The sequence below is a fragment of the Schistocerca cancellata genome, chromosome 1, assembly GCF_023864275.1.
Source record: "Schistocerca cancellata isolate TAMUIC-IGC-003103 chromosome 1, iqSchCanc2.1, whole genome shotgun sequence".
Lineage (NCBI taxonomy): Eukaryota > Metazoa > Arthropoda > Insecta > Orthoptera > Acrididae > Schistocerca > Schistocerca cancellata.
Genome location: NC_064626.1, coordinates 332455466 through 332480181, shown reverse-complemented (window position 1 = coordinate 332480181; position 24716 = coordinate 332455466). Strand labels below are relative to the sequence as shown.

The 24716-nt window shown below is 41.8% G+C and overlaps 1 protein-coding gene across 1 annotated transcript in view; it reads right to left on the bottom strand.

Annotated features, from left to right (window-relative positions):
* LOC126173321 (nuclear pore complex protein Nup107) overlaps positions 1 to 24716 on the bottom strand; it is a 238460-nt gene that overhangs the window by 20293 nt on the left and 193451 nt on the right. Inside the window, exons 8-12 of the mRNA XM_049920947.1 lie at positions 24398 to 24637; positions 21956 to 22220; positions 18955 to 19151; positions 8021 to 8216; positions 7786 to 7932 (exon numbers count right to left, since the gene is read on the bottom strand). Of these exons, the coding sequence (XP_049776904.1) occupies positions 7786 to 7932; positions 8021 to 8216; positions 18955 to 19151; positions 21956 to 22220; positions 24398 to 24637 (1045 nt within the window). The remainder of the gene's footprint in view (positions 1 to 7785; positions 7933 to 8020; positions 8217 to 18954; positions 19152 to 21955; positions 22221 to 24397; positions 24638 to 24716) is intronic.

Genomic DNA, 24716 nt, shown 5'->3' with positions numbered 1-24716 from the left:
AACTTATGTTACATCACATTCGTTTTCAGTAAGTCATTGAGTCACTTGTACATTTGGATCACGGTAAAAGCGTGCGTGTGTGTGTGTGTGTGTGTGTGTGTGTGTGTGTGTGTGTGTGTGTGTGTGCGTGTGTGTGTGTGTGTGTGTTGGGGTTTGTGGGCGCTCAACATCGAGGTCATCAGCGCCCTGACACACATTAAAAGGAACGAATGTGGAGAGACCTAATAAAACTGAAAAACATATTCAAAGAAAGCAGGAAAAGAGAGAAATTACTACATAAGAAAGTAAAAGCTAAGGGAAGGGAAAACATAGCAACAAGAATGACACAGGAAAGTGTCATTGGCTGGCCACTCACATAAAAGATGGACGAGCTTGTCACACAGTGAGCAAATTAATATCCTCTCCCTAAAATCTTTGTAAAAACATTTGACAAGGCACAGAACTTTAAAACTTTAACCACATTCGTCCGAGTGTTGCCCAAAAGAGTTGGCAGGTCCGCTGGCAAATCAGCCGAGGCCCGATGGTCAGAAAATAAAACACAATCCAGTAAAATGTGGCTCACAGTGACCTGGACGCCGCAAGCACCACACAATGGAGGGTCTTCTCGCCGGAGCAGGAAGCCATGCGTCAAAGGGCTGTGGCCTATTCGAAGCCGAGTGAGGAGAACCTCGTCCCGTCGACGGGGCTGAAAGGAAGTACACCACACACGCGTTGTGGGCTTGACTAGACGGAGCTTATTGTCAGTCACTTCCAGCCACTCATCCTCCCACCGACACATGACTCGGGAGCTCAACAGCGAGGTGAGTGCGTGCAACGGGATAGCACACTGAGATACGTGTGGATCAAGACATGCCTCCTTGGCTGCGAGATCTGCCCTTTCATTCCCAGCAATTCCGACATGCCCTGGAACCCAGCAGAAAGCTACAACCTTCCCCAGTCGCTGTAGCCGGAGGAGGGCATCCTGGATGGTCTGGACTACTTTATCCGCCGGATACAAATGGTGCAATGATTGAAGGGCACTGAGTGAATCGGAACAGACAAGAAATTTAAGCGAGGAAGAAAGTCTCATCGGCTCCAGTGCCCGCAAGATTGCAGACAATTCTGCATCAAAGACAGTAAAAGTCTGAGGCAGGCGGACCTTGAGGACACGATCTGGAAAAACAACTGAGCAACCCACGGAATCCCCTTGTTTCGACCCATCCGTAAAAACAGCTACATAGTCGTGGTGCTCAGATAAAATAGCAGAAAATGCTGCAGTAAAAACGGTGGCAGGAGTGCAATCTCTCTTGTACTGCAATAAATCTAAAATCACACGTGGCCTCATTAGTAACCAGGGTGGCAGGCAGTTAAAACCCAGGATTTGGGGTTGGACAGACTCCACACCGAGGGACTCAAGCACACGGTGCACTCTGATCCCAAACGGCAAAGTAGCCCGGGGACGGCGGGAAAAAAGGCGATCCAGAGGTGGAAGGGCAACAAGATGGTGAGCAGGCGAGCTGGGAGCTGCAAGAAACTTACAAGCCTGGCGCACCAGCAGGAGCTGCCGCCGGATGGTAAGTGGCGGTTCGCCAGCCTCAGCACAGAGGCTGGGTACGGGACTGGTCCGATAAGCACCCGTAGCCAGTCGAATCCCAGCATGGTGAACAGCGTCAAGGATCCGCAAATAAGACGGCCTCGCTGACCCATATACTGTGCAGCCATAGTCCAGCCGTGAGCGCACGAAAGCTCGATAAAACTGAAGGAGACGCGCCCTGTCCGCTCCCCAAGACCTGTGGCTGAGGCACTTGAGGATGTTCAGTGCCTTCAGCGTTCTGACTTTCAAGTCACGTAGGTGTGGCAACCATGACAACCTGGAGTCAAAAATGAGGCCCAGAAACCGCACTGTGTCTCCAAACTGTAGGACAGTATCCCCCATATGCAAGGCAGGCAACGTAAAAAGACGACGAGAACGATTAAAATGAACACAAACACACTTATCGGCAGAAAACCTAAAACCCGTCTTTGCAGCCCACTCCTCTAACCGCCGCACCGTTAGTTGCAATTGACGGCTCGCGGATGCAACACCAGAGGAGGAACAGAAAACAGCAAAGTCGTCCACAAACAAGGAGCACTGTACTGGACTCCTCACTGTAGACGTTATACTGTTGATTGCTATGGCAAAGAGGGTAACGCTTAAAACACTGCCCTGGGGGACACCGTTCTCTTGCTCAAAGCGATCAGACAGTGTGTTACCAACGCGGGTCCGAAAAAACCGCTGAGACAGGAAAGACCGAATGAAAATAGGGAGGCGGCCACGAAAGCCCCATTGATGCAGTTGTGCAAGAATACAGTGTCTCCAAGTAGTATCATATGCCTTACTGATATCAAAGAAGATACCGATACAGTGATGCTGACGGAGGAAAGCCTGCTGAATAGCCGCCTCGAGGAGGGTCAGGTTGTCGACTGTGGATCGAAATTTTCGGAATCCACACTGAAAGCGGCTAAGGAGCTGTCTGGTCTCTAGCAGCCAGACCAGACGACGGTTAACCATCCGTTCCAGAGTCTTTCCGACACAGCTTGTCAAGGCGATACTACGATAACTACTGGGACATGTGCGGTCCTTTCCTGGTTTGAGGAGAGGGATGAGGATTGCCTCCCTCCACGAGATTGGGAACACTCCTGTGTGCCATATGAGATTAAAACATTCAAGGAGGATTTCCTTTGACGCCGCTGGCAGATGTCTAAGCATGGAGTACCGGATGCGGTCGCAACCTGGTGCAGTGTCAGAAGTCTCAGTAAGAGCCGACTCAAGTTCCCACATGGAGAAAGGGGAGTTGTAGGCCTCGGAACCGTTCGACCGAAAGTTCAAATTCGCTCTTTCGACAGTCGCACGGTAGCGACGAAACGCTGGATCCTGGGTTGCAGTGGCAGTACTTTGTGCAAAATGCTCTGCCAGCGACTGAGCTATGGCGCTGGGTGTCGTTTGGAGGCATCTCTGGTTCAGGACTGCAGCTATTGGTAAACGGCTGCGTTTACCGGAAATCCTCCGGATGGCTTCCCATACCTTTGTGGAACAAGTGGAACGGTTGATGGAGTCCAGAAACTCCTGCCATGACCTTTTCTTGCTCTCTTTAATGACACGGCGTGCCCTGGCTCTCGCGATACGAAAGGCGGTAAGATTGACCGCTGTTGGGCGGCATTTAAATCGGCGAAGAGCCGCACGCCTGTCACGGATGGCTGAACGGCACTCTTCTGTCCACCAAGGCACAAGGCGCCGCTTACGAGTGCCAGAAGACTGTGGTATGGACAGGTCAGCAGCATGGTGGATCACAAGCGTGATGTGATCCACCCATTCCTGTACGCTGTTGTGGCGGTCAAAGACAGCCAACCGAGTGAACAGTGGCCAGTTAGCCCTGCCAATCATCCACGATGGTGGCCGCTGCTCCAGCAATACACCATCCAGGAGATGAATGCGGATGGGGAAGTGATCGCTGGAATGTAGATCGTCAATGACCTCCCAGTGAACGGAGTCAGTGAGGGTTGGAGAGCAGAAAGATAGGTCAATGGCTGAGAATGACCCTGTAGCACTAGAGAAATGAGTCGGAGTACCTGTGTTGAGGATGCACAACACTTGAGATGTTAGGAGGCTCTCCAAAATTCGACCTCGAGCGCAAATAGAAGCGGAGCCCCACAGGACATGATGGGCATTGAAGTCTCCCAGGAGGAGAAACGGGCGGGGGAGTTGGTCGATAAGGTGTGTGAGAGCCTCTAAGTTCACTGCATCCAGAGGGGGTAAATAAAGGGAGCAAACGGTAAGCCTCCGACCGGAATAAATTGCAACTGCAACTGCTTGCAGGTCAGTATCCAGGGGGAGAGCAGAGGAGTGGTGGTCATTATCGACAAACACGGCGACTCCGCCTTTGGCCCTGTCTCCAGTCAGGTCATCTTTGCGATACAACCTATAGCCCCTGAGTACAGGAGCATCAGATTGTTTTAGATTGTTTTAGATGTGTTTCCTGTAAACACAAGCACAGGGGGCGTTGCCGTGCTAGGAGGTGCAGTTCCTCCACATGTGCCCGGAATCCATTCATGTTCCACTGAATAATGGGAGCCATCTATCGGTAAAAGCCCAGACATTGAATATACAATGGGGGTTATAAGTAGATTCAACTCCTATTATCGTAAAACCCACTGGTAAGAAGTCAAACGAATTGTTAAACATATCAGAGACACCGTCAATGTACGACTAACTTTCCAAAAAATTGGAACTGCAACTGAAGGTGTCTGTGATGCCATAATTATGCATCAGATCTCTGTTAATTGTGATCAACAAATGGCTACATTTTCCAATTAACTGTGGCAGCAGTTTTTCTAAAATTTAAGACAGGAACAAACTTTTGCTCTATCAACCATAGAAGGTAATACATAGCCGTGTCAATAGCAAGCAGGAACTGAGATATCTTAAAAGACTACTCTATAAATTGTATATTGAACACAGTGAAAAACCAGTAAGTGTGTTCTGCGACAACATAGTGCCATTGCACTGAGTCACAACGGTGTGCACCATGATGCAAGGCCAGTTAAAGCTGTTACAAAAAGTCTGACCACAAATTTTTCTTACAACAATATTGGTCAAATATTCAAAAAGGGATACAAAATCAGCACCGTATGTGAAGCAACTAAATACTGAAGGATTCCTTCTAAATTTATTATTATTATTATTATTATTATTATTATTATTATTGATACTGATGCAATAAATACTTTGTCTCAAGCTAATATGTAAGGATACATTAGAAGAGTTTCAAAGGGTATAGTACCTCCTATAATGTTATACTGGTTCTCATGATATGAAAGAGTTAATGGGGATAAAAAGTAAGAACTTTCTTCACCATTATCTGCCTACAGGAAATTCTGCACATCTTTGCTGTGTTTCTGATGGCCATTAAGTAGGGAAAAATATTTGGAATGTACCATGTCAAAAGCATCACCACTGGAAGTCAAGATTGCACCTTATTGTATCTCACGAGTTGTGTGTGCCAGGCAACTATTATCATTTCACAGGATAGCAATTAGGAAATTTTTGAAACATGTGTGTAATAAAAAGGAAGACTGTTCCAACTGGCTCCATCAGCAGAAAAGAAAGCAGTAAATTCAGTACTTTATGAAAGCATAAGCACATTTTGTTGTACAGAGGACCTGTGAAAGGATGCGAGCATGCTGTCTGAGATGAGGACAACGATCATAATGATAATGCATTGCAGCCCCACGAATCCCACTAAAATAATTGGATGTGCCGTCTGATTCTGAGCATTTTCATTTCTTTCTTCATTTTTGCATGTACGTAATCAACAACCGTTCCCAGCACCATCAGTGCATCTCCCATTTCACTAATGCCAACTATGGTCAGCAGATGAAACACTGATAATGATCCAATGAGACTCTCATTGCCATACTGCAGCCTGCCAACATGAACCAGGTTGCAACAACCACTCTAATGGCTTAATGATCTGACAAGATTTTACCTCACTCAGGCACTATGCTACTGTGTCTGGGCTTTACCTCACTTAGCTGCTATGCTAATGTCTCTGAATAGTTATCCTGTCGAAGAAAGGATAAGTGTTTTATTTGGTGTATGGCAACATGGACAAACAACCACCTTAGTGATGAACAGTTTCACTCGGGAAATAATTTGGAACACCACCATCTTCCCACCCACCATCCTGTCCCAACTCCTCCATAAAAAGTTTAATACAGAATTCATTTGGTATCAATGAATGCTTGAGTCCCCCCCCCCCCCCCCCCCCCCCCCCCCCCCGGAATGAAGTTCAGGACTTTCCTAAGCAGCCCAGAAAATATCATTATTGATGCATCACATTGAGGTGAAATGTGCTGGTTAACTGATCAACTTATTCCTGGGCAATGATTACAGCAAAATCTAGCGAGTTGGATGTTACAGCAAATCACTGAGAATTTCCCACAGAGCAATCTGCTCAAAGCTTTAAGAGTGAAAAAGAGAGATCAACAGCATAGAAGGATAAGTTGAGTACCAAGAGGCTTTCAGGAGATTAACCCTTGGGTCATGTGTCATTAGAGCCACAAAGCACATGATGTGCAATAAAATTCTCACTGAGAGGCAGAGATGTGTGTGATAAGGGTGGGATTCTCATTCACTTGACTGTCACTAGGCGAAGGTAAAGATAACATACTGCCACCTTATTCAGAAAATATGCATTAAACAGCAAGCTAATTTCTAAGTTTGTGTTGAATTTTAACATTGGAGGTTTAGATGACTGGCTGTTGACTGAGAATTGTCTAAAATGTTAGACAGAAGCAGTTCAGTATTGTCAAATAGTTTCAACCAGTTTTTATGGGGCTGTGATCTGCTTCAGTTGTCCTTTTTGGTTTTGTATTTAGCATCTTGGTAGTCCAAGATACAATTGCTGATTTTTCATATTTACCTGTAACGCCTATATTGAGGAGTTCTTTGTATTTCTATTACAACTTCCGGTTTAACGTGTAAAGGACTCAGTTTGAAAACTTATTTCCCAAACATTCTTTCCTTCAATTCTGACTGCATGTTCTCAGGAGTATTTTCATAGGGTAGTGATGATTAACACATCATTCCTGTTTCATGTGCAACTTTACAATAGTTACTGTACTCTTGCAATTTACGATGCTGCACTCTTACTACAAAATATCTGACAGAGTTGGACACTTGTGAATGGGCCATATAACAAATAAAAATTAGCCTTTTTATGTTCTAGTAACACTAAAAGTGCTGAAGTAATATATAAATGCTTCTCAAGCCATTTACCGTCTTCATGCTGTTCCTCACACAAGTTGTTTTCTTCTTCACATTCATATTTAACCAATTAAATGTCCATGTCCACTGAATATCTGCAAGACACGAGAAGTGTGCCATTTCTTAGCTATTTTACTGACAAGGATTCCTACAATACTCTGCCAAGCTTTCCAGATACAAAAAGGTAAGACCTTTTTTTAAGGCTCCATGTATTTGTTTCAATATCGGGAAAAGAATCTGTTATAATGTATATGGTCTGTTGCAGTTCATAGATTTGTTAAATGTACCAATTTTGGAGGACTATCCTCTGAAGATCTTACAGTAGTTGGGTTTTACGATTTCCTGACGGTACACTATCCCATTACGCAGTTATATGCTGACTCACATAAAGCTTCACATGCCCCAGCAGTTTACATCCCCTGAGGTCACTCACTAATGGCTATTTTTAGTAACAAGCACCAACCACTCCTTACCTTTCAGGATTACTTATCACATGTTGCACGTGAAGTGCTGTTTTATCATCAATATTACTGTTATATAAGGTACTGATTTTGTTGTGCACCTGCCATGCCTGCTTCAGCCTTCCAATGGCAGGGACTCAAGCTTTACTATGCTGCAGGCCTCTGACTCAACATAAAAATTTATGAAAACACCGGAATAAAGATGACTGCCTTGCAGCTAAGCACAGCTTGGGACCCAGCCATCAGAAGGTTGAAGCGGGCACAGTGGGTGTGCAACGAAAACATTACTTATATGGTGCTGGAGTGAGCATAATTGATATCAAGGAAGGCAGTGTGGCTATATGAGGACAGTAGCAGCAACCTAAAGATAGTCATCATCTGATAATGGCCAAGGAGTACTTGGCTGAAGGCTCGTGGATAAAAATCACTGGACGCAGATGGAAGCTCTTATCAATATTACTATTAGTAAAAAATTAAAAATAACTTGCATGCAGAAATATGGAGAGAAAATGAGACTATGGCACAAAATTAAAAACTTACTAAATAAGCTGAAATGCAAAGATATTCTCTACAAGTTTCTGCAACTTGTGCTGGCAAAAGTGTATTAACATCAGCATATGAATATAGTTTTACTGTTTCTGAAGCATTGTATTCACGAACGAGCAAATCTATTGTATCACCAGGTATCTGAAAAAAGGAAATACACATGTGAATTACCACTGTGTTTAACATTTCACAATTACTTTCATTTATTCACAGAAAATTTCAAAAATACCTTATTCAGAGCTTTACGGGCTATTTCAAGTTTGCCTGATGCTATGAATTGCCGTATTATTGCATTTGCTTGCCAAAGCAACTCAAATCGTTGTTCTGGGTACACCACAAGCCAATTTAGAGCATTCACCTTTTCTGTATCTTGCGACGTTTCTTCATGTTGCAGTCCAAATTCTAATTCTGAGTCTGCTCTCCTCCTGTAAGAGTTCATTTATTTACTGCAAAGAGGAAAATCTATCTATATATGGCTAAATATGAGATGTCTGCCTTCCTGTCGAAGACATGGCTGCTGCCCGAATCATGAGCACACAAAACCACAATATTTTTAGTGGATCTATGTGGTGTTGTCAACATCTAAAAAGTAATTTCATACACGTCTCCTTTTTTTCTGGAAGTAAGTAGGAAAATGTTAGTCATCTCTTTGAGGATGGTAGTATTCTACATTCAGATTGTAAAATCAATAGATATTTCATTACTCCCTCTTCAGTTGTACCTGCGTGTTTACTTCAACAGCAAACAGACACAAAATTTATTAAATTTGACTTCAATAAATGAAATCATCAAGCAGAAAAACAGTTAGTTAAAACAGTTCGTTTTTACATTCATTCAGTACCTATTTATTGTTTATACACCTTGTAAGCAGTGTTAACCAGTCAAGTCCAGCTGAGGTTCTATAATAGGAAACATCCTTATTTTACATTAAAAATTAAAGTCAACTCGTAACTATTTCATTACGTAAAATTATTTTCTCCACAAAAGCCACACCCTCCTGCACCCAAGTCCACTAGTAATCACAACAGTGAATATTTCGACCAAGGTCAACTTCATTCAATGCATGCAGAAGTCTTCAGATTTACACTGCAAATTCTGTAGTTTTAGGAATATGATGCAGACTGGTTCTGTGATTCTACAGCATATACTTTGTTTCATAGCCTTAAGTTAGAGGACTGCAAACTGCCTCAACATTAATAGCTGTGAAAATAAGACTTGCTACTTTGTAAGATCTTCTCTTGTGCATATCACACATGTAACACTTGTCCCAAACTTAAGGCGAATGCAATCTCAATGTCACTCGTATTTTCTACATCATCTGCAGCAGATGCACTGCTTTTTGCATATTATAAGTCTTTTTATTAAATGACTATTGAAGCAGATGTGCGGCAGAAAATCAGCTCAGAAGAGGTAGGAAAATATTTTTGTGATAACTGTTTTATTGTGAATGACAAAAGAAAAGTCTGGATGAACTTCAGCTACTGAAGAGTAATTGAATTTGGTAACTTTAAATTCAGGAGGCATTGCACTCAAAATTCTTAGGAGTATGTGCAGACACTCACTTAAGATGGGAAAGCCATATAGAAATACTAAACAGAAAACTATGTTGTTACATGTTAAGAATACTTAAGAAGTAGAACTACAATACAGAAACATTTACATGCTTATCTTTCAGTCATACATAATTTCAAGAAGACTGAGGTCTATTCTGGTGTAACATAATCTCTAAATTTCAGACGAGATCTGTAAGAATTATAGAAGCATCTACCGAATGGAATTGTGTATGGAAATTTTTAAAGAACTTAAAATGTTGAATTTGTCTGTCATTTACAAATGCAAAGGCTTCCTTAAGTCTCATGAGGAGCAGTATTAAACAGTAATTTTCATTAGTAAGAAACAAGAAACCAAGATGATTTTGATAGGGAAATGTGACAGAGTAGCTCTATATCAAAAAAGTGTGCTGTATCAAACAAAAGTTTCAATTGAAGTTTTGCCTTGAAGACTTGCATATTTCAGGACCACACATGTTCAAATAAGGAACTAAAATATGATGGAGGTCAACAGCTTCTGCAGCACTCCGAATGGGGGACTAGTCTGGAATCTCTTGCAAATGGAGAGACCATCATGACACTTCTCAATTACATGCCCCACATCCCATGTGCCTTTAATGCTGTGGTTTTCAATGCTTCTGCATTTATCACTGCTAGTTCTTCCACCTTCAGCAGCATTTTCCCATCCCAAGGGCAAGAGAGTGCCCTGAACCTCTGTCTGCTCCTCCGCCCTCTTTGACAAGGTCATTGGCAAAATGACAGCTAATTCTTATGCTGGATGACTTGGCCAACATTACTAATTATTTTTATTCCAAATTTAACCAGTGGCGAGGTCTGAACCAGCAACTCCTGGTGTTTTTGACTACTAGACATAGATGCTACCCCTAGACCACAGATAAATACCTCGAGAGTACAATTACTGAAGTTGGGAGGTGGCTTGCATCTATTCTGCACAACAGCACAGTACAGCATTTAGTTTGAGTTGTAACCAGCTTCTGACAAGAAACAACTTATTTTTATTGATTATGTGTATTTTAGTTTAAATTCTTACATTTCTTGAGGTTTTCTTTTGTGTGTATCTAGTAGCCACCCACAGTTCTATGTTTTAATTACTGTATAGTCCTAGCAAATAATTTCACCATCTTTAGTATGGTTTGTGACTGTGACTGCTGCATTTAGATGCAAGCTGAGTTGGTCGCCCTTCACTCACAGCTCCAGGCAGTGCTGGCTTAAATCTCACAGCTTAAGGCTGTTGCCAACCGGCATCACCGTGCGGGGCCGAATATGGGGATCCATGGGATGTCGAGCACACTCCATGTATCCTCCAATTGGTCCACTGGTTCCTGACCCCATTGAGGTTGACCTCCCCCAAGTCATTTCAAGGTGCAGCAGGCAGCGAAAGTCCTTCGCGTGGGGAGGGGTATTCAGAAGGCCTTCCCCATCCATCTGACAAACACCTTTGAGGTGCTATCTGTGGCTGAAGATCCTGAGCCAGATGCAATCATTTTCTCTATTTTAGAAGAAACCTCTCAGCCCACAAGATGTAGCCTTCCCCAGACACTGAGGTTAATGGTAGTTGGGAACACCAGTGTTGAGTGCGTTGAGTGCACAATGGGGCCCCTCAGGGATTTGACTGCCAAGAAGGGGAAGAACTGGCTGCCAAGTCCAGTGTGTGCATTCTGTGTACATACCAGGACTCGTTCCAGGTGTGGAATGGGTGCTTCTCAGACACCACAAATTCCATCAAGAGCAATGGGTGTAGACTTGTTTGTGATTAAAGGCACAACTCACTATCTGCAGCATAATCGACAGGACAGACTGTGGGGCTTTGGTATAGAGCCTAGTGGATGGTCTGAACCAGAGGCTCAGAAGGTTCTACAACTAAGTACGCTGCAGATTCTTCAACTTGTGCCATAGGGTGGTGCGTTTGTGCATTCTGTTTTAATGGTTTAGGGATCCACTACAAACTGGAGGTGGCTACAGGGGCAGTAGGGGCTGCGTTGCACGGCTGCCTACATCACCACTTTTTTTAAATATGTTAGATGGACCAGGGAAAGTCAAGAAAGGGTTACAGTCTCAAAAGGTGCAGACAAACACAGGAAGAGAGTAGACATAGCAACAGTCAGTATTGTAGCTGTAAACTCTCATAACCATGCTGGGAAACAATTAGAGCTCCAAGTGCATTGAAGCTCAAGTTATTACAGGTGCAGAAACCTGTTCTTAGCCAGATATAAACTCAGTCGAAATTATTGTGAAGGATCTAATGGGGTTCAGAAAATATAGGTTAAATATCATTGGTGGGGGAGTGTTAGTTGCTGTAGTAGTAGTTCATCTTTTGGTGTAATTGAAGTAGTTGATTCAATTGCTTAACAGTTCAAAGAAAACTTGAGTCTTATTTCACCTTCACGTTGTGACACCAATAGTAATATCACCTATGACAATACCACTAAAGCAGAGTTACTAAACACAGTTTTCTGAAATTCCAGCATCAAACAAGACAAAGTAAATATTCACGAATTTGAATCAAAAACAGCTGTCAACGTGAGTAACTTAGAAGCAGATATCTTTGGTGTAGCGAAGCAGTTTAAATCGCTTTAATACACTGGACTGTCACTAAACCGGCCATTCCTCGCACATAAGGGTGCCGGATTGGCGCAAGTGTCGGATTGTTGAGAGTGTCTAAAATTTAGTATGAACACAGAGACACAGTACCTTATCAAATCAAAAGATCCATTCATTTTTACAGATATGCGACAGTAGTATGCTTTATCACACAATGGCTTTACAAGCATTTAATAGATCCTGCCATTTTTCTGATTTTTTCATAATGTACTCCAGGAAGAAGTCTCCAGCTTCAGCACCAGCAGTTTGAGATATCCTCATGTTCTCTCCTCCTATGTCTTCTTCTTTATCAGTTTCATTGTAACTTTCCTGTGAGCTTATAATGACCTCTTTTCCGCTGAAGTTTGGTCATAAATAGTCACTCGTCCAACAGTGTTGCCAGCAACAATGGTTTTCTGTGAAAAACCTCAGTTCAGTTTATATCTAATTCCGAGTTTCCCTTTAGAAGCCATGATAATGATCCATAACAAAAGTCACAATTTCAATATACAGGAGTATTGAACATTGTCATTAAATAACAACTTTGTTGCAGACAAAATTTCTTCATTGTAGGTGTCATTTCAGGAAGAATGACTAGAAGCTGGAAGTGTGCTGGATTACTGAGAGGCCGGACTACTGAGGGCTGTATTAGTGAGAGTTTAGTGTAATACCAAGTCCTCCAATCCAGATTGTATACCAATTAGTTTTCTCTCAGAGCATGTTGACAACAGATCTATACTTGACAACTGAACACAACCGCCCGCTCAACGAAAGATCTACACCTAAAAGCTGGAACGTTGCACTAGTCACACTGATACTCAAGAAAGGAAATAGTAATCCTGTGAATTAAAGACCCGTATCACTGGCATCGATTTGTGGTAGAATTCTGGAAAACATACTGTGTTCAAACAATTAATTACCTTGAAGAATACAGTCTATTGACGTACAGCCAACAAACATTCAGAGATCATTATTTTTGCCAAACACAACTAACTCTTTACTAACATGAAGTGTTGTGCGCTGTCAACAGGGGATATCGAATTTATTTCATATTTCTATATTTCCAGAGAGACGTCTAATCAACCTTCACATGCCTACAGACTGTCATCTCAGCTGTATGACTGGATTTGTGGTTTCCTGTCAGAAAGGTCACAGTTCTTACAAATCAATGAAAGTAACTGAGTAAAACAGAAGTGATATCCAACATTCCCCAAGGACGTAAGTGTTATAACCCCTCTGTTGTTCCTAATATAGGTCAACAACGATTTAGTGGACAATCTGTGTAGCCCTCTTAGATTGTTTGCAGATGATGCTGTCATTTATTGCGTCATAGTAACTTATCAGACCAAATGCAACTGCAAAATGACTTATACATGATATCTGTACGGTTCCAAAAGTGGCAATTGACTGTAAATAAGGGAAAATATGTGGTCATACTCATGAGTACTAAAAGGAATCTGTTAAATTTCAGTTGCATGATAAATCAAACAAACCTAAATGCTGTCAACTTAAATGAATACCCTGAGATTACAATTATGAATAACTTAACTGGAATTATCCCTTAAAGAAGGCAAGCCAAAGACTGCATTTTATTGGCAGAAGCAGAACACTTACAAGGTGCAACAAATCTACTAAACAGACTGCTTACAGTATGCTTGTCTGTCCTCTGCTAAAATATTGCTTTGCAGTATGGGATCTTTACCAGACAAGCTGGGCAGAGGACACCGAGAAGTCCAAAGAAGGTTAGTTCACTCTGTATTATCATGAAGTAGTGAAGATAGTGTCATGGATATGATAAGCGAGCCAGAGAAACAATCATTAAAACAAAGGTGTTCTACATTGTGGAAAGATATTTTCACAAGATTTTGCTCACCAACTTTCTACCCTGAATGTGAAAGCATTTTACTGCCGCCAACCTACATAGCAAGAAATGATCATCAGAATTAAATAAGAGAAATGAGACCTAGTACAGAAAGATTTAAGTGTTCATTTTTCCAACTCCTTGTTCGAGAGTGGAACAGTAGTGAAATAGTCCGAAGATTGGTTGATGGCACACCTGCCTGGCACTTAAGAGCAAATTGCAGAATAGTGATGTAGATGAAAGATGGAACATGTGCAGATGACTTGAAGATGTGGAGCTCTGGAAGGACAGTAATATCAAAATTGAACTCCCTTTTGTGGTACACTAAAATCAGACTGAAAACTAAACTTTATATATATATACTGGGTTGATGCGTAACTTCGTAGCATTTTTCCATAAGTTTAATTGACAGAACATACATACAAAACAGAGACTTTAGTCATCAATAATATATTCTCCTTCAATATTTAAAACAGTCTGCCAACCCTGGGGTAACTTCTCAGTTCCACAATATAGAAATCATGTGGTTTTGAGGCAAAGAACTCATCGAACCATGTTCAGAGCACATTTTCATTGAGAAAGGAAGTTCCTTGAAGGTTGGTTGACAGATAATGGAGGAGGTGAAATTCAGAGTGTGCAAGATCAGGCAAATCAGGTGGTTGTGCAATGATTTCCCAAACAAACTCCTTTATAGTGTTTTTTGTCAGTAGAATGCGGGTAAACATTATCGTGGAGTAGTACCACTTCACACAGTATCCCTGATCATTGTTCTTGGATTGCATCTGCAAGACATCTCAGCTGTTGGCAATAAATGCCAGCAGCGATGGTTACACCGTGGGGAAACAATTTGTAGTACACACCACCATCGCTGTTCCACCAGATGCAGATCATCATCTTTCGCGGACGTGCGCAAATCTTTGTACAGGGAGTTTCTGCTTTGTTTAGGCTCAACAATTCCTTTTTTTCCTTATTTTAGCATAAAGACACCACTTCTCATCACCAGTAACCATACACGATAGAAATGGTAGGTGTTGTTCACAAGCCAATTGATGATGAGCAAGTAGAGATGCACATATGGCCACCTGCTGGTTTCTGTGATTTTGGCTGGTGGTACCCATACACCCTGTTTCTGAACCTTTCCCGTAGTATGAAAATGTTTCACAATTGTGAAATGATCCCACTTCATCACATTTTCCAGTTCTCAAGTACACTGAAATGGATCACTATGGATTAATGTGTTTAAACACTCTTCATCAAACCCCACAGGTCTTCCCGAATGTGGAGAGTCACTAACGTCAAAACGATCCTCCTTAAAATGCGAACACCATTTTCTTGCTGTGCTCTGTACACTGGCTTTATCTCCATCCACAGCACAATTTTTTATGGCTGCATCTGCTGCTGTCAACCCTTTACTGAACTCTTAACAGAAGATATGTCAGAAGTGGTCTGATTTCACCACTTGACACTCCATTTTTCTGCATCCACAGTCCACTTGCTATTTCCAAATGACGATTAATAAATAAACCCACAGCAACCATCATACCAACATGCAGAACAAAAATGCTGTGAACTTATGCACCACCCTATTATAAAACAATTATTCAGCCTTTTACCTCAGGTGGTTCAGAGTGCAGGATGATTATGGGGAAAGAGCTGAAAGAAAAGCAAAGCTGTAGGAATAGAATTAAAAGATGCTCAACAAATATCTACCTTTGGGAACAGAGAACAGATAAAATGTATGGGAAATAATATACAAGGAAGATACCATACTATATTAAATAGAATACACGCGACTTTTTCGGTTTGTACACTTAATGAGGACTGGACACAAAAGAATACTCAAAAATGTATTTAAATACAGACCAACAAACAGAAGGCACAAAAGAAGAGTGCAATTTAAATTGATTCAAGGGATAAAAGAGAGAGAGAGACCAACAGAAATTTGGCTGTTGAAGACACACAAAACGGGTATTATGGAGTCTGAAATGCAGGATGCACCAGGAGCTGAAGGACTGTGGGATGCTGTTCTCTTGGACTGATGGGGAACCAAGTGATGCATCATTTCTACTCCCAAAACCACCACCACCACCACCACCACCACCACCACCACCACCCTTTCAAATACTTTACACAGCATGCTAGCAAGGTCAATTGTTTAGTAACTGTCAATGGATTTTGAGTTATTCCTAGTTTAAGAATGGAGACAATGTTATTATCTCCCCACTGAGAAGGGAGAGCATCTTGCGGTCACATACAGTTGAAGATCCCGAGTATATGGAACTTTTGAGTGACATTCAGATGTTTGATCTTCTGATTATGAACTGAATCAGGATCTGGAGCCATATCATGTGATGAGTCACGAGCCTGAAGCAGTTTTCAGTCAGTGAAATGTTCATTATATAATTCAGTGGGGGGGGGGGGGGGGGGGGGGGGGGCGCGGCAAAGGATAGGGGGTGCCATCAGCTTTCTTTAACACATTCAAAATGTAGCTGGGTAAGAAGAGGACACCGATGCAGTAACAAAGATGGTCACAAGGTGATCAGCAACAACTGACACACTGGTAGACATACCGCCATGGAGGAGGAGACCCGGGACAGTTGTTGATCTTTGGTGGCGCAGAAGACTGAGACAGACACATAAGTTCCCAAGGAGGAGATGTATCACTCACTAATTTAATTATGAAGTGAGCCTTAGCACAGAGCCACTTACAAGTGTAATGGCAGTCTGTGAAGGATGTCATTTGAGATGCTGTAGGGCTGTCAGATTATCCTGAAGAGCTTTTTCCAAATCTATGGTCCACCATGCCACTAGCTGGCAATGGAGGTGACCTGTAGGAAGGGGGAATAGCAGCTCCAGTGCTGTGGGTAATCCAAATGGAGATGTTCCTTACAATTTTGTCAAGGCAGTGTGACAGAGAGAGGGCATATGGTACACAGTGTGATATTACTTGCACACACCAGTTGGCTCTTTGAAGAGCCCAAAGTGATAAGTTGTACATCATGTACTGACAAGAAAGTGACAGGATCATAGGAAAATGTCACAGTCACAAAGACTGTCACTGATATAAGCAGGTGGGAGTACAGCACGAAAAGCGATACCCGAAGGCTGTGCTGATGTCACCATGAGGGGAAGGCCATATTGCCCCCATGATTAAGTTTGTTTATGCAACTGCCAGAGGTCGATGTCAAGGGTTGCTTTGTTTAAAAGAGTGGGAGGGGGGACGACCAAACTGCAAGGGCATTGGTCCCTTGTTCCCGGTAAAATAATTACACAACGGAAAGAAGAAAAGAAAGGATATGTACAGCACAATAGCAGAAGAAAGGAAGAATCAGAAGAATGTCAGAAGGACAACTAACACTACTATGAGCAAAACAGGAAGAGAAAACCAGAGAGAGAAGCAAGAAACAGGTAGACGGTGTACAAACAAGAGAGATGATGACCGTGGCTGGCCAACCACAAGAATAAAAAGGAAGAGCCAGCCACTCTGCAACACATTAAAACATAAATCCTAAAAGAATTACAGTGCGGAACACAAAGGGATGAAGGACATGCGCTAAAACTTATACAGAATGATAAAATCCACCATCACATGTAAAACGCAAAACCAAACTAGCGGATGAGGCATTGTCAGCCAAAATTAATGTTAACGAGTCCAGTAACTGAAGAGTCCATCGCAGGGCAGCCAAAGGAGGACAGCTCACCAAGACATGGGCCACTGTCAGCTGGGCACCACACCGACACTGAGGTGGGTGATGTCGAGGGAGTAAATACGCTATGTACTGCTGATGACCTGGCTACAGAAGCGCACAAGTCGATATCACTGAGAGTGGCTACAGACAATCATATTTTTTTCTAGGTTCAAAGTATGAGAGGTGATCTATGAACCTTCAGTTTCTCAATAAGGGTAACAAACTTTAGAGATTGGTTAATGAGGTCATTCTCAAAACTGACAGATAGTGGTAGTACACAGGGCAAATTTTTATGAAGTGGCTGGCCACAGTTTCCAAAAATTGTGTGTACACTAGGAATACATATGCACAAAGCACTGGCATTTAAAGCACCATATCTGGGGGTGAGAAATGATTTTGACCTCCACAAAATCAAGGATGACTTCACAAATGTCAACTTTCCTGCCCGGGTGGCCTTTGTACAGTATGCATAAAGTGAGTCCCTCGCTTCTGGATGTGTTCGTGTAGTTCTTTACCCATCTGCAGTGTTAGGTTTCAGTGAGAAATTAAACCCTGTACAATGTTTAGGTTCTTATGGGGTCTTATGATAACAGATACATCAGCAAGTTGCTTAAAAGAGAGTAACGCCTGGGACTGGATAGGATTTGCCATCTTAATTATGGCAGAACACTTTGTAATTTGGGAAGAAAGTTTGTAAAGCATTCAAATATTTTAAATATTCTCCACAAAGATCATTGGGTTACTAGAGACAAAGGATCCTCCATCTGATCAGGTACAAAGCAGGGACTGATGTGAGTAAGTATCAGCTAGTTGCTTGGTTTTGTTTTCCTTTCATGCACAGGAACCTACTGTCTGGCATACTTGGGGAGGTGATAGCTTGGGCATCAACAGTGGGATACAGGCATGGTCGGAGAGCTGTCATCATATGGTTACTTCATGCCCCCCCCCCCCCGCCCCCTCCCTCATACTTGGACTGCCCACCATGCTGGGTATTGGGCAACCCCCCCCCATCATCAGACTGGTCTTGTACCTGGGTCTTCTACCCAAGTGGCAAGGGACTGGAGGTAGGTGTGCCACATGGATAGGCTAGCAAATTTCGTACACTGAGCAGGCCTGTTGCCACATATGGCAAGATCTATAACCCTGACAACTGTCACTTGTGCTGGCCATTCTGAGCAACACCTTGTGGACCAACTGAAGGTTTCAATGTGTGTCTAGCTTTCCATCTACATTTCAGTTTGTTGGGGACTGTTATAAAAGGCAAAGCTTCCATGACAGGTTAACAAAAGTACAAATATCATACACTGCAATGCACAAATTACTTATTATGTAATCTTTCAGCTACAATGAGGATTAATTAACAGAATAAAGGCACTCATATCAAATAAACTGAATTTTAATTGCTGTGCACTTCAAACAAAAAATTTTATTTACATTTTTTAGACTAGATATACTCGATTACCTTATATTCTCTACAGTTGTCTTTGTGACTGCACATATGTCTAGGCCTGCATCTTCACCATCTGCCAAACACTGTAGTTGTAACTCTGGGTCCACAATTTTTTGCAAGAACTCAGAATATAATGTTATCTGGTCATCTTGGGGAAGGAGAGATGCATAATAGGCTACAAGACAAGGCTGCTGCCATCCTATCAGCACCTAGATAAAGATATAACAGTTCAGGGAAACTGGATTCTTTCACACTGCTAAATGTAACATAAATCTTTGTATAATAAACTAGGTCCAATGATAGCTCTGAGGTTGGGGAGATGAGTATTTGCATATGAACTAGCATTACAGAAACAATAAGAGGTTTAAAATTTCCTTCCATCTGTAGCTCCTGTTCTGGTTATTCGACTTCTAAAGCTAACAGATGCAATCTTTTTCATTAATGGAAAATCTCATATTAAGATGTGGAACAAATACTAACAAAGAGATAGAGGGGCTGGCCAGTACTTACCTCAGCTCAGTACAGCCGATAGATTCACAATACAGAACAGAAAATTTGCATTCCTAGCTTTTGGAACTTTGTTCCTTCATCAGGGAGGAGAGAGGGGAAAAAGGGAAAGTGGATTCAGTTACTCACAACCCAGGTTCTGAAGCAACAGGAAAAGGTGAACAGGGAGGGTAGCAAGGATGGAGGCATGGTTGTCAGAGGGAAGCCAAAGATATTCTACTGTTAAGTACTGTGCCAGCTTCAAACCAAAGAGGATGCATACAGAAGTAAAGAGGTATATGGTATAAAGATAAACACAACTATGTAGGATGAAAAGATGCGTGAATGGCTAAAGAGGAGGGGGGAAAAGGAGAAGACTGAAGAGTAAATGGGAGTGAGATTGGTTAACGTAGGTTCAGTCCAGGGGGATGGCGGGATGAAAGGATGTGTTGGAGTGCAAGTTCCCATCTCCGCAGTTCCGAGGGACTGGTGTTGGGTGGGAGAAGCCAAATGGCACGTACGTTGTAGCAGGTTCCTAGGTCCCTACAATTATGCTGGACGACATGCTCTGCTACTGGGTATTGGACATCTCCTAGGCGGACAGTTCGTCTGTGCCAGTTCATGCACTCAGCCAGTTTAGTTGTCGTCATACCGATGTAAAAGGCTGTGCAGTGCAGGCATGTCAGCTGATAAATGACATGTGTTGTTTCACATGTGGCCCTGCCTTGAATTGTGTATGTTTTACCAGTAGCGGGACTGGAGTAGGTGGTTGTGGGGGGATGCATGGGGCAGGTTTTCAGCAGGGTCGGTTACAGGGGTAGGAACTGCTGGGTAGAGAAGGTGGTCTGGGGATATTGTAGGGTTTGACAAGGATGTTACGGAGATTGGGGGGGGGGGGGCCACAAAAGGCAACTCTGGGTGGTGTGGGGAGAATATTGTCAAGGGATGATCTCATTTCAGGGCTTGACTTGAGAAAGTCATATCCCTCGCGGAGTAATTTGTTGATGTATTCGAGGCCAGGATAATATTGGGTGACAAGGGGGATGCTTCTGTGTGGTCTGGGGCTAGGAACAGTGTTGTTGGATGGGGAGAAATGTATTGCTCGGGAGACCTGTTTGTGGACAAGGTCTGCAGGATAGTTGCGGGAGAGGAAAGCACTGATCAGGTTATTGGTGTAATTGTTCAGGGATTCGTCACTGGAGCAGATACGTTTGCCACGAATACCTAGGCTGTAGGGAAGGGAGCGTTTGATGTGGAATGGATGGTAGCTATCAAAGTGGAGGTACTGTTGTTTGCTTGTGGGTTCGATGTGGACAGAGGTGTGGATGTGAGCTTCAACAAGATGAAGGTCAACATCCAGGAAGGTGGCTTGTGTTTTAGAGAAGGATCAGGTGAAATTCAGATTCGAAAAGGAGTTGAGGTTGCTTCATAACCTGGGATGTGAGTAACTGAATCCACTTTCCCTTTTTTCCCCTCTCTCCTCCCTGATGAAGGAACAAAGTTCCTAAAGCTAGGAATGTAAATTTTCTGTTCTGTATTGTGAATCTATCGGCTGTACTGAGCTGATGTAAGTACTGGCCAGCCCCTCTATCTCTTTGTTAGTAGATGCAATCTTTTCTTCTTCATCCCACAGTGGAAAAGAAACGAGTTTTGAAAATCTCAATATGTGACATTTTTATTATGTAACTGTATGGAGAAGTCACTAACAAAACTTCACAACAAAGCCCCACCACTGTACTTTTCAAAAAAATTTCTACTGGGTACCTTGCTCCCTCTCGCCTCTAACTGTCCAACTGAATTCTTTGAGTTCAGCTACACTGATTATTAATACATCTGACTTGTTATAGTTATTAGTTTATATGTAAAGCACATTGGTGATATCAGAGTTATACAATGCTATATATAAGAACAGACGTACAAAGGAAATATACATCCATTTCATTGCATGAATGCACATAGCAACAACATAAAAAAATGAATGTATTCAAAACCTTAAACTATTATTAATTATATCACAACAGAAACAATGGAAAATCCAGAATGGAATTTAACAACATTATGAGAGATAGTTGCTGTTCACCATTTAGTGGAGATGCTGAGCCGCAGATAGGCACAGCAAAAAGACTGTCACACATTAAGCTTTCAGCCAATAAGGCCTTTCTCTCTCTCTCTCTCTCTCTCTCTCTCTCTCTCTCTCACACACACACACACACACACACACACACACACACACGCAGAGAGAGAGAGAGAGAGAGAGAGAGAGAGAGAGAGAGAGAGACAGAGAGACGTGTCTATGGTTCCAACACCTGTGTGTTTATTTTTACAATGGGCTTGTTGGCTGAAAGCTCACTTTCCGACAGTCTTTTTGTGGTGCCTATCTGTGACTCAACATCTTCACTATGTGCCGAGCAGCAACTATCCTTTTCATAATAGTGTTACATTCCATCTTAGGAATACTTATTTATGATTTTTTTATTCAGTCACACATTATACTTATGATTTTTTTTATTTCAGTCAAGCAACTTACCTTTATATATTCCACAAGAACTAAGTCTCCAATATCATCACGTTTGGACACACCAGCCATCCTAAAAAAAAGTACAAGATGGGCAAGAAAGCGCAGAAACTGTGGGTCACAACTGGAAATCCAGCCACTTATTTTTTCCATCAGAAGTGCTATTTCATCCATTATAAGCATCTGTTGAACCACACACATAGGTTCATTTGCTGTCAGTTTAATACTTGTGTCTTCACTTGATGCCAACTCTGAAAAAATTTCTTTCACAGACTTCCTGAAAGAGAAAAAAAATGCAGAATAAAATGTTATTAAAGTCTTTTATATTTGCCAGACCAAGGCATAATACCCACAATCAGTCACATGTGAGACTGAGAATAAACGAACAAATGTATGCATATCGGTGTAGTACCACAGAATATTTTGTCTACACTGAAGTAAAAACTCACATATTGTGCACATCTTTATCAATCAATGTATATCAAATATAATATTTTTATGCTGGTTGAAAATAATGTTGATATAAAAATGATAAAACACAATGAGGATTTAAAATTAATTATATCCTGTAAAAAGCCATGCCTATACAGCCATAATAAGGCGTATTATTTATCTTATCTCCACAGTATACAGATCATCCTTTGTACATGTTATTACTGTTAAAGGCTAAACAGCCACATTTACTGGTTGTAACCGGACACTACTGTTACATTAAGAAAATACTGAACTGGTCATCAGGACAAAGAATCTCTTTGTACAGGTCTCTTGTTATGTCAACAACAATACACCGAATGGACATCATGTTCTCTCCACTGATGAGTGTCGCATATTCCTGCAACTAGACAATCATTGGAGACATGTTTGGAAGCAACCCAGTCAGTCTGAACGTCTTAGACACACTGTCCAGCGAGTGCTGCAGGGTGGGGAGGTTCCCTGCTGTTTTGGGGTGCCATTATGAGGGGTTGACATATGCTGCTGGTGGTCATGGAAGGCAGCGTAATGGCTGTACGATACATGAATGCCATCCTCTGACCGCGATTGCAACCATATCGGCAGCATATTGGCGAGGCATTTGTCTTCATGGATGACAATTCACAATGCTCTCACGCACATCTTGTGAATGACTTCCTTGAGGATAACGATTGCTCGACTAGAGTGGAAAGCATGTTCTCCAGACATGAACCCTATCAAACATGCCTGGGACAGATTAAAAAGGGCTGTTTATGGACGATGTGACCCACCAACCACACTGAGGGCTCTACGCCGAATTGCTGTTGAGGAGTGGGACAATCTGGACCAATAATGCGTTGATGAACTTGTGGATAGCATGCCACGGCAAAAACAGGCATAAGTCAACGCAAGAGAACGTGCTACTGGGTATCAGATGTCATCAGCAAACAAAAGTATGTTCAGATATCTCTCATTTGTTATCTTTAATTCCTTTGTTTACTTTACGTTTCCATTTGCAATTAGTGAAGTCAATGTAGATATAAAAAACCAGTAGGTAATAGTCCACATCCTTGTCCGACACCTTGGTTCATAATTAGTTCTTTTAATCGATTCCTATCTGTGTTAATTACAATGCGTGTAGTTTTATAAAGAATTCTCACTACCTCTGTTGCATGACAGGGATATCCAAGTTCAGAGATAATCTTCCATAGGCTTTCACGGCTCACACAGTCAAAGGCCTTCTCAAGACTGATAAAGTTCATTTGGGTTTCTATATTAAATTCTCTGTGTTACTTCTATGATGATTTTAATTTGAAACACACAGTCTGTGAATGAATGACCTGATCTAAATATATTTTGTTCTTCAGAAATAATAGCTTCTGTAATATTCTTCATGCGGTTATTGATGATATTTGAGTATGGTTTGTAGCCAGTGTTAAGAAGACTTATGCCACAATAGTTTTTAGTCATTATGCTTCCCTTTTTTGAAAAAGATTACTTCTGCTATAAACCAAGGGTCTGAGATCTTTCAGTTCAAACAACACTCATTTATTAACTGTAAAAAGTCTTATCTAGTGGTAACCCTCTGCATTTATTCCATCTATTCTAATAGATTTCCTGTTTTTCATGTCTTTCAAAGCCTGTTGTAGGTCCTCCATAGTAATTGGATCTACTGTTTAATTGCACAAAGAAAAGTTGTTACCATAAATATTTTGACAATCTTGAAGTCTTGACATTAATACTGCAGTAACACACATAATGTAATGCTCTGCTGATGATTTATCATCAAGATCATAAAGACAATATAGTAATCAGAAAACAATTAACATCTCTGCTCTGTTATCAAAATGACATAAAAACTAGGACATATTACATCCTATGCACAGAAGTTACAAACAATTTTCCTTTCAACCAGCACCATGACCTTTCATGATTTTTTGCAATTGAAACTAGTATTAATTGAGGACGAGGGTGGGGGTTGAGGATAATGCTGACAGTACTCACATGTTAGCCCAATATTCTTCTGGCATTGGCTCATACTTCCTTGAAGCAGCAGCACGAATCTCCTTCTCAACTTTTATGTCAACAACTACACGCATATGAGACCACAGCATGTCAGCCCACGTCTTAGAAACTTCCAATAATGATTTTAGATGTCCACAAAACGCACCCAGAACACCATTCATGTATGGACGCAGCTGTTTTGTTTCTATAGTTTGCCAAGTCATCAACTTCCATAAGTCTCTGCATTGAGAAACCCATCACTCTTTGAAAAATTTTCTCTCAAGGAAGCCAAATAAAAATAAAAAGTATGTACACATAA